Source organism: Trematomus bernacchii, unplaced genomic scaffold, assembly GCF_902827165.1.
Source record: "Trematomus bernacchii unplaced genomic scaffold, fTreBer1.1, whole genome shotgun sequence".
NCBI classification, from domain to species: domain Eukaryota; kingdom Metazoa; phylum Chordata; class Actinopteri; order Perciformes; family Nototheniidae; genus Trematomus; species Trematomus bernacchii.
In genome coordinates this window covers 5,465,527-5,480,368 of record NW_022987973.1, presented here as the reverse complement: position 1 = coordinate 5,480,368, position 14,842 = coordinate 5,465,527, and the positions used below count along the sequence as shown (strand labels likewise).

The 14,842-nt window shown below is 40.7% G+C and overlaps 1 protein-coding gene across 4 annotated transcripts in view; it reads right to left on the bottom strand.

Annotated features, from left to right (window-relative positions):
* Positions 1-14,842, bottom strand: part of hipk3b (homeodomain interacting protein kinase 3b) — a 41,468-nt gene that overhangs the window by 25,781 nt on the left and 845 nt on the right. For all 4 annotated transcript variants that reach the window (XM_034116880.1, XM_034116879.1, XM_034116881.1 and 1 more), the window contains exon 2: positions 7,270-8,563. In XM_034116880.1, the coding sequence (XP_033972771.1) occupies positions 7,270-8,563 (1,294 nt within the window). The remainder of the gene's footprint in view (positions 1-7,269; positions 8,564-14,842) is intronic.

The following is a 14,842-nucleotide window of genomic DNA, read 5'->3' as shown; positions in this document are numbered from 1 at the left end:
AGGTTTTAATGAACGCTACTGCAATTTCGGATCTAAATCTGCCAAGATTATTTGCCTATCGTTTGTAATTATTTTGTTTAATATGTATCTCGAAACCTTATTAAATATCCAATACAATAAAAACTAAGCTGACTGTGCAAATCAGGATTGCAAATTACGAGCTGCATCTGGCCAAATGCTTGTAAATTGTGGAAGCGGCAGATGTAGCTGTCAAACGTATTGCTTTGAGTGGGTGATAGATTTAAGGTATCCACCAGCCACTTTAGATTAATGGACAACAAATATTTATTGCTGGGCAGTGGGCACATTTCAAAACACAACACAAATGGACATATGAAAATCAAAACAGCTGACGTTAGATATGGTTGACCTTGAGTGAGTAAGTGAGAGCTCTCTAGTATTTCAAGCTGTCCCTATTTCATTCTGGCTGCCTATGTGCTTCACCATCTATAGAAGTCAAAGCCCACTGGCCGGCATCCCAGGAGCTATTTCAGGCAACCCTTCACTCTTAGCCTCAGCAACGCTGTTCCCTCACAGTATGCTTAGCATACTCCTTTCTGTGAGGGGGTACAAAATGCAAACACATTTTTACAAAGCAATTTCCAACTATGGGTGTTTTGTTATCAACAACTGTGTACTAAAAAGAGACTCAAATGAGAAATACATAGAAAATATTCAAATATGTAAATACATACTTAAGTGCATAAAGAATAGAATGAAACTAACCCTTTGTTCAAACCTATGACCAGTATTATTCTACAATAAGACTAGTGAAACCATATTTTCTATATTCATTTGCTTTGGTATAAACAAAGTCTGATGTAAACGCTGCATAACCCGACCACATGAGGATGAAGAGATGGGTATAATATGGAAGGCTTCTTGTTTTTTATTTTTGGCAAAAAGATGTTGCCACATGAATCACTTGTTTATCAAACCATCTTCCCATCTGTGAATCAAAATACATCACTATGCAACATCTGTGAAAGAAGTGCTGGTCACCAAAGTTGACAGAACTGACAAACACAGTTGAAGCAGCTGCACTTTTCACTTCCTCCCCTGCAAATGTACAGCAAAGCGCAGTTCCAGTTTGAGTATCTTCCTAAAATATTCACAAGAAGGATGAAAAGAGAATGCAAAAATAAGGTTTCACTTACAAGTATTTTTCAACTGACACCATAAAACTAAAGCCGAGAAATAGGTCAAAACATTGTTTTCTTACTTTGGTCAGTGTGGAAAGCTGTGGTAATGCAAATAGAGACAGACATCAAATCATCTATTTGCATGAATTTTCACGGAAAGTATTTTCATTCCCTGCTTCGCTGGCTCAGTGTGCAGTGAGAATTATTCAAATGCATGTAAATGCCTTTCATTGAAAACAGCTAAGACCAACCTGAACGTGGCTCATAAATCCTCACTTCTTCTGAGCCTCTGAAACCAAGACTTAAACACAAAAACGCACAGTCCAAATTGCCTTAGGCTGCCTTTACACGGGAACGTTTGCGTTTATGCACAGTATGCGTTTTTAACAAAGTCTTCCGTTCACACGCATTCGTTTAATGTAACGTGTCTGTTCACACGAGACCGCTGGAAACGCTGTAGTACATATGCCGGGACTGTAAGTGGCGCTGTACTTCCACACGAGACCGCTCGAAAGCGCTGGACACGCTGTAGTACATATGCCAGGCCTGTAACTGGCGCTGTAACTTCCGCCACAAAATACACCAAAAGCAGCGAAGAAGACCCCGGAGCATGGTTGCCATGGTTGCCCTTCTGTTTATGCCCCGCGGTGGATTTAGCAACATGTAGTAGTTCATGTAATTCTCCATGTCCACTTGTTGCTGATGGTTGTGGTAGAGGAGCTGTAGATTTTGCACTAACATCTGTAGCATGGTCGAGCTGTAGATGTTGTACTAACATCTGTAGCATGGTCAGTAGCACTAGCAGTAGCTACTGACAGTAGCTACTGACAGTAGCTACTGACCATACTACAGCAGTGAGCAGCAGAGGTGGGGAGAGGCGGGGCTATGGCTTCGTCTATCGGGAAATGATCGTATAGAGGCGATTACACAGAGCCGTTTGACCCCCCAGAGCGTTTCGTTTGCAAATCTATCCACCTTGGGACCCGTTATCGTTTGTGGGGTCCGTTTCTATCGTTTTGTTACGGCCTCGTGTAAATAAAAGGGCTATACGCAAGAGAAACTATGCGGATACAACCCGTTTCGTTCTCGTGTAAAGGGGGTCTTAATCTCGCCATCCGAGTATATCTCAGATATTCTTGCCATACCGTGTCAATCTGTAAGAAACTGTGACCAGGGGCCTCATTTATAAAGCTTTGCGTAGGATTCACGTGGGAAGGTTGCTTACGTATGTAGGACAACGCAAATAAATACGCAGACATTTTCCGATTTATAAAACACTGCGTACCGGCGTAGGACGTGCCGCCCTTTATAAATCACAATCAACTCGAAATGCGGCGCAGCTTTTGCGGGCTTCACGTAACGCCCATATTTGCCTATAAATAGTCAAAGAAACTGCCCGTATTAATATTCATTTTGACTGACTGCATGAAGAAGATCGCAGGAAATGACGACAGAACAGCTAAAAAAAGACACCTCACACCGTGTCAGATTTAGGTTCTTTTGGGAAGGTGGAGACAAATCACATCACATTTGGTGGATGCAGTTTGAACCAGAGTAGCAGCATGAAGGTCAGATCGTCACCAAAATAAATAAATAAGTGGTCCGAAAAAAGTTAATGACAAAATACACATAACCTTCCTCAGGCAGTGTGCCCCCCATGATGAGAAACTCTAAGAAAGTATCGGGGGATCCCTGCGGAGTGGAGTCGATTAATTTTAATTGTTTTATTTGGTGGTTTGTGTTCCAGCTGTCAATCAGCTGCGCGCAGTCTCCACTGCAGCCTGTGAGTCTCCAAGTTACGTTTTTGTGTGCACTGAGGAGTCTCAAACAGGCGTTTGTTTAATCATTTTAAGATTGGCTTCAATCAATTTTTGCGAATGAATTCTTCATATATGATATATGAGGTAACATTATATTTATGGTATTATTTTCACATATTTCTCTCCATTCTTGCTTCTGCCAACAGTGTCACAGTTTCTCGTCTCTCCCGTTTTTGTGCGTACCGCGTACGCATGGGTCAGAGTTTGCGTGGAGGACCGCACATTTTCCTGTCAAGTTTGTTTTTTATAAAATCGCAAACATTGCTTAGAAACTGCCGTACGCCATCTTTTGAGCGTATGCACCGTTTATAAATGAGGCCCCAGGAGACATTCCTGATTTATTTTGCTGAGAACAGGGACAGAATGTTTTGAGGTCAAGATATGGTTAGCAAACTGCAGTTCAGTATCGACTAAGTTTTGACTGTTTCCATATGGATTCCTTAAGGTTTTTGATCTGCAATGCGTTGAGTCTTACATTGGCAAAGTTAATTAAATGTCTAAACCTAGAGGTAAGGTACGTTTATTTATATAGCACATTTTCAGACACAGAGCCAATTCAAAGTGCTTAACATCATCATTAACACTCAAATAATATATTTCTCTTTACAAACATCCGTTGATTTAGTAAGGTCTGAAGTTATGTAAAGTTGTCTTTCACTTGACTACGAGATCACAACTCATTGAAATTAGATACCGACTTGAGGCGCTTGCCATGGGGCAAAACGTGGTACAAGGACTTTGTGAGAGTGGATGAGCAAATTGATCAATCGCAGTAAAACCACAAACTACATGAACTCACTCCACAGCATCAAGCAGCTGCCTAGTCAACATCTTACCTATTATAGGATGCCATCATGGTAGAAAGAGAATAGGGCAGAGGCCTGTACTACGAAGCTGGATTTTCGCTTAGCCGGCTAAATTCAGGGAAATCTCGGGCTTTCCGGTCCTACGACGCTGGTTCTCTTTTTAGCAGGCTAGATTTCCATGGTAACTTATGCTGAGCGGCTAACCTGCTCCGGAGCAGGTTAGGTGGCAGGCTAAGAGATCAACTCAGTGAAAGCACTGCCTGCTGACCAATCAGAGCTCCGTGTGCGGAGTTTAAAGCGATCAATTCATATTACAGGATAGAGGAAATACAGAAAAACTGCCGTTGCAGGAAAGACGGCCGTGAAAATTAATAGAATATCCCCTCCCATCTTCAGAGCAATCTGACTATTTTAATATTAGCGTTAAGAAAGCTTACTTAAATATCTGCCACGACATAAGTAACCGGATCAGAGTAACATTAAGTACAGTCCGCGGCACTGTGAGTGCATATCATATCACATCATAATGTATCATATATTTCCTTATTTGAGTCAGCTTCTTGAGCCGTATCTGGCCGTGCAACACTCACAGTGTCACATACTGTATGCAGAAGTATTATTTTAAGCAACACATTAAGTTGACGAAACACTCGAGTCAAATGTAATTAAAGTCAGATCGTGTCTTAGACGGGGCAGTGATTTCATAAACCTGTTAATGTACGCATTCAAACACTTTTTCTTTTACCAGCTGTATTCACCTTGCAGGTGCAGCTATGTGGCTTTTATCCTGGATAAAGTGTTTAAGTCATGGATGTTTAAAGTTTAACTTCTTCATATTTGACTAATAATAAAGTTCACTTTTCATTCAGGAAGTATGACGCTGCGCTGTCAGTACGCTTGTCCGTGTTTGAGATTGGTCGAACGCTCCAAATACCACCCCTTTTATGTGAACGCGCACCTAACTAGATAGGACACGGCTGGCTTGAGCGATCCACTTGATAACCGGCGTCGTAGTACAGTTTAGCGCCAGCGCGTATGTTTTGGCTTAGGCCAACCGGCTAACTCCAACATATCCAGGTTAGGTTGAACCAGCTTCGTAGTACAGGCCTCTGGTTTCCACTAATGGTAAATGTTGCCTGACCTACAATATGCCACCAGTGGGAATCAAACCATGTTTTTTTGACTGCAGTGCAGTTAATTTAAACTCGCTGCTCTATCTTGTTACAAACCTTAAAAAAACAGATGTCATAACATACAGGCTTTCCCACAAATAGACTTTACTTGGGCGGTCCGCCCAGGTATATTAACGTCCGCCAAAGTATATTTCGTGACCCATTTAGGTTTTAAAAAATTGTATCCGTCTGCGAGCACAACACCATCCGCGATCTAGTGGACAACGGCCCCCACTTTACTTGTTTGCTCCGCTATCGCATGAAGGGTCTGCTTCATGCGCCCCGCAGTAACCCCGCTGCGAGGCTCCGGCGAACAGTTCATGAGCTTGCTCCACTAGCACAACCCCCCCCCATCCCACTGTTTTTTGGACAATTTCCAAACAATAATTATACAATACTTATTTTACTTGGATGAAACCTTAAAGGTGGGGTTGGTAAGTTTGAGAAACCGGCTCGAGATACACTTTTTGTTATATTCCATGGAATGCTCTTAACATCCCGATAGAAATGAATATCTTAAGTGCTTTGACAAAAAAAACATTAAAAAATGTCATCTGTGGAAGCCGTAGTACTGTAAAAAGCACGACCAATCATTTTAGCCGGCCCGGCTAAAATAACTGGATGGCCTACCTGCCTGTCAGCCTTCCATCTGTGCACAAACTTATCTCTTGCCCTCATTGGTCATGTGCGCGTTCGTGTGTGTTGGAGGAGGGGCTCTGTAAGGAAGTGGCAGATTTTCTCCGGTTGTGTATTTTCAAATTCTACGCACTCGAGCTGGTTTCTCCGAAATTACCTACCCCACCTTTAAACATTATTTAAAAGTTATTTTGTTCTCCATTTGCATGTTTTTTAATATTTATTTTAAACATGTTATACCAATTCCTATTGCACCAACTGTGGAGCTCTCAGATATTTAGCATTACATATGGCTGCCCCGAGCAAATACAGGTGTATGTTGTGGTATACTCCCCACAGTAATGCAAATAATGAACATATATTATATAACATGTTTACATTCTATTTCTAGAATGTCAGAGATCACAGTTTATAATCTAGTTGCATGTGCAAATGTGCAAACAGAGGCAAATAGATTCTATAGACTTGTGCAATTGAAGCATGAGACATTTCAGGGCCAGTGTAAACAGGTGCGTTGGTTAAAAAGGAAGCATACTTGTTATGTAAGATGGAAGAATGAAATACAGCTGGTGTAGACGAGGGGGGTTATGTGGGTGAATATGCACCTTTTCAATGGGTTTAATGTAACACACTTTGCATGTTCACTGCATCCTCACAGCTGTGCGAGAGAACAGTTCTAACTCTGGGCGATAAATGTCCCAGTTCATTCCGTGTGCGTTAGAAAAGGTCCAAGGAAGGTGTAATGATTAAATCACTTCTTCTAATGAACGCTAGTGAAAGTGTACACCAGCTTCCAAAGTCTGAATTTAAATCATTGACCAACCATTAGTGGTGCCACTCCTAGCAGCTAAGATGAACTATGTGAAGCTCTGCACAGAAACTCATGTAAATTACTGGATATTATCTGATGAGACTATTTGTGACAATTTGCTTGAGTTTATATATTATCATTTTAGAGTCTGTATGCAAAATAGGAAACGTAAAACGACTTACCTAACAGTTGAAACCATTTCAGGCCTGCTTTTCTAATCAAGCCAAAAGCACTTGTAACATAATGCCAAAGGTAATTTGTCCTGCCCGTTTTCCTATTGCACATCCAAGAGCAGAAACACAGACCTCCTCCTAACATAAACATAAGGGACTGTATCTACTGCCCTGTCATACCCTGTAACAGCATACTTAAGTTTGTAATAACATTCTTTAATTTATCTCTCTCTTTTTTGACTCAATTTAACTGTAGATGTATTAACATTCTTCACATATTGGTATATCTATTATTTTTCTATCATCACATAATCTCTGTGATTCCCTTTCACTCCTAAGGTTTAGCCTCTTTGCCCTGAAGGTAAATAATACCACAATTGTCCACAAAGTCAATTCAACTCGTTTTTTTTTTCTTATAGTCTTAAAGAATTGCTAAACAAAGCTTTCTTTGCCAGGCATTGTGAACATTAACAGGGAGTCTGCTAGTGAACTCTGCAGGGTCACATTTTCTCAAAGTCTGTGGTATGTCGCTCTAAAATAGACAGGATGTTGTGCAGTATGGGAGACATTTCCTTGTTTTGCTAGAGGAAGGATATTTTTAACCCGACTATGTCTGGACACCAACAGAGCCTGACATTTGAATATCAACTCTAAGTTTCTCTGTTTAAAAAAAGATTAAAAAAATCTCTTTGTTCATTGTTGTACTCACCTATAGTACCGAGACTGGAGGTACGTGGAGCACACTGCCTTGGACACATGACTGGCAGAGCCGAAGTCTATCACCTTCACCCTGTAGGGCTGCCTCACTGGGTCCACCAGCATGATGTTCTCCGGCTTGAGGTCGGCATGAATCAGACCCATGCTCTTTAGCTTTTTCAGAGCTGTAGCTACCTGCTGTAGCACAGGTCTGATCACTTTCAGGGGCAGTGGGCTGAACTTGTTCTGCTTCAGGAAATCGTACAGGTTCTGCTCAAGCATCTCAAACACCAGGCAGGTGTGGCTGCGGTGCTGGAAACATTCAAAGGCCCGCACCAGGTTGTGCTCGTCCGCATTCTCCCCACTGAGACGAGCGAGGATTCCGACTTCGATCTGACCCTGCCGTGCATATGAAGGGTGGTTCTTCAGGATCTTCACCGCCACCACCTCCCCCGTGCCCCTCTTCCAGCACTTTACAACCTGGCCAAACGTGCCACGTCCCAAAAAATCCAGCACTTCATAAGTATTCTTCATGGAACAGAGGACTTCATGCTGCACCACCTGGTAGTCCCCGTCCCCTCCTCCTGCTGCACCTACCCCCTGTTTGGAGGGGCCGCCTCCAGCCCCCACGGCCGCAGGCGCAGTCATGGTTGCGTTCCCCACATTCGTCGTTTGCATCATGGCAGGCAACATTGACAGTTCCTCCACAATCTGCATGGTGCTCCCTCGGTTATCCAGCTCCTCACTTTTACGTTTCAGCCCACATCGCTGAGAGCTGTCGGCTGAGTTGAAACCTCCACAGTTCTCTTCTCTGTCACCCTCCTCCTCTCCACCTCCCTCACGTCCTCCACTGCAGCCCTCTCCCCTTCCCCCTCCTCCTGCCCCTGTTGCTCCACTGCTGCCCCCACTTGCTGTTTCTGTCTGCTGCTGCTGCTGTTGCTCCTTGCCCTGCGAGTGGACAACCCCTGCGTCCTGTCGCTGCCGGGCCCCAGCTGGGCCTTGTCCCCCTCCTCCTCTTTTACCAGGCTGTTGTCTCTGGACACCACGCACCACCACCGTCTGTATCGGGTACTCTTGTCGTCCACGCACTTTCACGCCCCCTGCCAAGTCTCGGTTCACAAACGAGTGGGCTTGTTTGGTTGGGTGCACAATGCCAAAGATTCTGCTGTTCAGATAAATCCACGGGTGTGCCCTCTCATGGTAAACACAGCTATTGGGCTCAACTTTAAGTTTCTTCACACTGCTAAAGGCACTTGTTTGGGTTTGATAAATGTGTGGTGGGTAGACCAAGACTTGTGAGGCCATACCTGCGGAGAAAGAGAATAAAGCAAGTGATTAGTCTTGATTCTCATACAACATTTTTAGAGTGTAAAAATAACATGGTTCCATTTGAAACAAACCATAGGAAAAAGATCATTGTAACCCGGAAATTATCTTGAGATTAACTGGAGCTCGATGAGTCCGTGTAATTTTCAATTGAGCCCATGTGTGAATAACCCGGAGCATTCACGCACACAAAAACGCCAACAAAACTGTCTGACTGATGAGACTGTATGTGCCGAGGCCTTATTGGTTAAGCAAATTCAAGGATCGGCATCGAACTCGGTTGACAAAATTACAAGCCAGCTAAATGACTGCTATGTAATGGCGTCATGTGGTGCCCCCTGCTTTCCCTACCCAGTTGCCATCCCTCGTCCAAACTGAGTGCTTCCAGTGTGACCGACAATCTCCTGTTGTGTGCGTCATGTGTGAAAGGGAAACTGCTCATATGAGAAAACTGCTGTAGTGTTTTCTTGTCTTTATTTTATTAAGGACAAGGGTGAGTTTAGGTAACAATGAGTCCAAAACAACTGACAGACACTTCAAATCCCATTGTGTTTTTTTAATTACTCCTACTTGATGACATCAGAACTACGAGTACCCTCATAACCATCTGTCATCCAAACAGCAAACGTCCCATGGATCAGAACAAGACAACATGTTATAATGGAGTGTTTTAAAAAAATCCTTCACCATTCTGCCCTATCCATCCACTGTAATCCCACTAACACCTCCACACAGTGGATGACTAACTTCTCCAAGGTTTGCCTGACAATTTTCTGCAATTTCCATGCATCCTACTGCAGGTCTCTAGGCAACCACTAGAGAAGGAGATAGGATAAGAGATAGAAAAATAGAGAAAAAATAAAGTCACGTAGCATCATCAGGCCTGCGTGTCCAATTACTTAAGACAGGGTTTATTTTTCCGTCTTGTCCCATCATGTGTTTGGGGAGGATAAAGCACTTCATGCTCAAGGAATAATTGAGTTTCAAAATTCTTCAGCAAGCTGTAATGGTAATTTTTGCAAAAATATTCTCAATGATGTGTAACAGAAAATGAGCAATTAGGTAAAATAACAAGTTTCATGAAAATCCTCAAAAACCATATTCAGAACTGGCTCAGTGGCTCAGTCTATGAGCTACTTTCATTCCAGGGAAATTCAGCGATGTACAAGCAGCTTGACCCAAGGGCTTTTTAAATCACCAATAACATATAGAACCATGTTAACCTACATTTAATAATCAAATTAGAAAAAAAGTAATCAATAGTGCTGTGTTTGAATAATATAGTTTTGCTACTACGCTTGTAAATAATAATGTCTTCTTTTCCCTAGCTCAGTAAAAAGAGAGCAGTTTTTAGAAATCTAAAAAAGGACAATACAGAGACAGTCCCAGATGTGGGTTGTTCGTGCCCCACAGAGTCGCCTAAAATAAATACCACTGATGGAAAACACACTTATGCTGTGATAACACTAACGCTGTGAGCGACCCCTTTGACTCTATTCTGAGCAGCAAGATAAGGTCAACCCATTCCCTTGATAGCTCTTTAGACAAAAACAGCCACATTACTGTTTGCTGACGCCATTTACCATCTTCTTTTTTCAAAACAATTTCTCAAATAGGGCCAAAAAGGGTAAACGTTTTGGTCGTGAATGGAAAACAGAATTGCATATTTCCATGGGGAAATTAAAATTGGCCACAGTGTCACAGCAACAAATGATTGCTGTGGCTGTCTAACCTGGAAGCACACCACAGTGACACAAATATTTACATTGTATAACCTAGACAGCTCAAATTATCTTTAATAGTGTTCACTTAATTTATGTTAACAGGTTTTCATTCTAATGTAATGGTAGCTGGCTGGGGCTTTGAATGATCTTCCTGTATGTTCATGGTTTTTCCACAGTCCTGCATGTTGGATGAATTGGACACTCTAAATTACAAGTAGCTGTGGAAGTGAATATGTTGCCTGTCTTTGTTTTCATTTGTGAGACCTTAATTAAGACAGTACCCGACCTCTTCCCAAGTGTAGACTGGGATCTGCTTAATTGTTGTTTGGGCAGTTGCTAACGCGCCTACGTTTATAGTGTGTGGCCTGTAATTTCAGAACCCTGCCTCTATTATTTATTATAGCCACTGTGGGTACAATTTGAGACTTTCCTAAATGAAATAAAACATTTGGGTAAAAAATAAATCTATGTTGCAGAGCTACAGCAAAGTATCTTTGATGGCTCCTCCACAAATGTTTCATGACTTGACATGAAATACTTCATTTACTCTGAGTTTCGTCTCAGTGCCGGGGGAAAATGGGATGTTAATTGTCTGGTCTGGAGAGAAATCTGTCTGGTGCCAGAGTCCCAAGACAAAGGAAGCCTGCACTTTGAATGTTCTGCAACCTGATCATTCAACATTTTCAGATTTGAATACCAGTTTAGTGTAATAAAACACCCACATTTAATTTTTACAAAACGTAACTTGGGCATTAGTTCATTTCCCTGGTCGAACAAATACAATAACTATATGGCCAGGAGAAGTCTAACACAAGGATGTGAAGTAGACAGCCTTTATTGTTTTAAAAGTATGGCAGCTGCTGCTATTATTACCATCTGAAGCCAGATACTCCTTTGGTCAGCTGTGAGGCTCCTCCTGTGGCATCGCATTGCCTTCAAAGCTATAGAACCGTTCCAGCAACCTTGAGCTGCCAAGTAATTGCTAACAGTTGAACTTTTGACCCTGGTCTTCTGAAAATTAAACTAAGAGGAAACTAAACACTGGACACCTGTCCTCAATGAACAAATGGTTCTGATAGACAAAACAAAAGTGCCTTAAGACAGAAATAATCACAATAGGTGAGAGGATGAACAGGTGATGGTCACACCATGTTGTAGAGGGAAAACTAAACAAAAAACAAAGTTATCTTTACACTCCATTTTTTTCCCTCAATATGTATCAAGGAACTGACACTCATGTTAACATTGAACCACCTGAAAACCAGATCTTATCTTTACTTTTTGAGTTGTCCGGTGAAGCAAAGGTTCATTTGAATGGTGTGTCATCGTGAGACACTAATAATTTGTTTAAAATAGAAGCGGTCGAATACGGCACCTCAACAACATCGCTTATCCCAAAATATTTTTTCCATCAGTTATTATTATAGTTAAGAGGTTTTAGGACCTAAAAACGGACCAGTGTTTCATACACAAAACCCTTATTGCAAGATAATTAGGAGCTGTAGAAACTATTCATAGCCATGTGTCTCGGCTTCACGGCTAAAAGTTATATGATATGTGATGAGTGTATCTTGTCTTATGATAAAGCATTAACGCATTGAGCATTCACACATTAGTCAAAGTCAAAATGATTGTGCGACCAGCTTGGGTGATAACATCATCTAGTTTCATACATTCTGTTAGATGGCTTGGTTGCACAAAACACAGAGGCCTAGTCCAGTTCATTAATGTTTGACTCAATTATTTTTTTTTTATTTCTTAAGTCAAAGTCAACTTTATTGTCAATCTTCCAGTTTGTGTATACAGACAGATATCAAAATACAGTTTCCTACAATCCCAAATATCAAAACAAATGTATATAAAAATAAAAATATATATATATATATATATATATATATATATGTTGTCACATATTTTAATTAATGTATTTCATCCTTAATTTTAGTCTGCAGAATAATTTGCATTATAAATCATTTTGTTGTTAAATGTATGAGGCTATGTTCGGTTTGAGAAACTTACACAGCCCATTGTTGGCGATGACATATGAAATGAATTAATCAGTGCATTTCAATGGCATTTTGTTTCTTTGTTCTATAGCTGAGTAGCAACATTCATCTTGGTCAATATGTAGTCTTCTGTAACATCCATTTTGTTAGGCAATCTACATTCATGGTAAACAGCCATTTGTGTTATATACAGAGAAACAGAATCAATGTGTTTTATGACATCAAAATCATTAGCCTATATACTGTATATATCTTCATACACTTTTAGTATGCTTTAGATGTTTTTTTATTCAGATTTCAGTATGCTTTAACAACCACCTCAGCTCACACTGTGGTGCTTTGCCTGAGTCTCGTGAACATGATCTTCTATGCTCATTAGATTAAAAAAAGACCCTCTATTTTCTCAAGCATGTGACCACATGGTATTTCCACTGTGAACGTATGACTATCATTTAGAAGCATTCTCCTTGTCGGGTTAGCGCCTGTATAAAGGCAATATACTGGTATACTGAAGGAATAGTCAATAATACTTAGACATGCGAGTACCAATTTTTTTTTTTAAATGTATCTGCAAATCACTGACTAATCATATTTGAAAGTCAAAGGGCCAACGATAGGAAGACAGATGCCTCATTCCTACTGAAACTGGTTAGTCTTGCTTACTGTCATGAACAAATTATAAAGATACTAGAATTTCAGATGCCTTAAATATATGTCGGTTAGGTTTCATTTATAGGCAATGTGTAAATTCATCGATTTAGGATTAAAGCCACCAGTCTATATCCTCTATCAAGCATGGAATTACAGCTGTCACCACGTTGGACATACTGAAATACAAGACACCCAAACAAGTACTTATATTATTTCTCAAACCATTGATCATAGGGAGGCACAAACTGTTACACCTATCATTAACCCAACCAAGAACACAGAAGCAGAGAGAGCCGATAGACCATAAACCAGATATATTTTTTTCCCTCACCGGTTTCCGGACAAAAGCATCAACCGTGTCATTAAAATCCAGGGGCTCTGACCAGACCGCTGGATGCAGAAAGGTAATTATGCACCGTGTGCTGGAACAGATGTTTATTTCTTTGGATATTGGATATTATCCACCAAACACTTGCGTTACTGAAAACATTTGTCATGGTGCTCTCCCCCAAAACTCCCAACTATTATTGTTATCGCACATCTGAGGATGGCATCAGTCTTTAGGTTGGCCGCAATGTAATAGATAGATAACCAGCAGCCCAAAGTATAGCACATCAGTGCTGCATGACAGCACTCAACCCCCCCTCCTGTACTAACAACCAACACCACCAACTAATAACAATTATTGTAAGGGCAAACACTGTTTACATATTTATGTAGTGGCAACACGGTGTTGACTGTCCCCTGGAATTACTGGTATTACCACCACAACCTTGCATTGGTGGCATTGCTACTAATAAGCAAAAGAATGTGACACATGTACAGAAGACAGGAGTTTCTTTATGCAAAGGGGAATCACACAAACATAACAGTACCGGGCTGAGCTGTACTCTGTCTAAAGGTTCAAAGTATTCACAACTCATCTCTCTTATCTTTTAAGAGTAGTGTTCAATACAATCAAAGAGAATACAACTAGATATTTGGTCGAATAATAAGAAATGAAAATACAAAAAGGCAAGCCCCCATAATTTATACTTTTAGGACAATACTTGAAACCAAGTCTTTTGGATAAGCCAAACCAACCGAAACATCCGTGCAGTATTTGCTGAACCAGTGGAAAGTTTCAGTTTAGCATAGGGGGGAAAAAACAAATATCTACTATCTGTTATCTTATGAGTTTCAGTGCTACAAACAAATAGTAATGCTGTCATACAAGACACATGTAGAAGGGAAAGCAAAGTTGATTAGAGGTGCTGGGCCAAAGTCTTAATTCTCTCTTTTTCACCATGTAAAAAAAAACATGATGGTTCCTGCCACATAATGCACGATTAACTGTATACCTCCTTTAAACCAAGAAACCACCACCTTAATTGTGCTAATAAATAAATAGATAGTTGAGTATGATTAACATGACATTAATTGCAATTTTGCATCGTAAACCCCATTTTCTTTCGGTTTGTGTTCATATCAATAGCTCACAGATGTGTTGCCAGTAGATGGAAAGGTACTATTTTGTTTTAGCTATGTTGGTCAAAGAATCCAAGTGTGTTTATTAACGGGTATTAGGCAGATCAACCAAAAATACTTAACTAAATCAACAAGCACACCGTGAAATAGGCTTGCAAGATAAGTAGCTCAATAAATTCACTACGCAGTCTCAAGATAAACATATGTGAGCCACTGAGGTCCATTAAATATCGCTTTACAATTGCGCTTACAGTTTTATAAGCGGTTAGTAACAGGTGACATTACTAGACATATTGTACACATTTAGACCAAGTAAAATAAAGCGAGTGTAATTTTGTAACAACAAGAACAAAAAATAGTTTTTCTTAGCTATGATTAGTGATAACATTATCTTGCACTGTTTTGCTAAGGT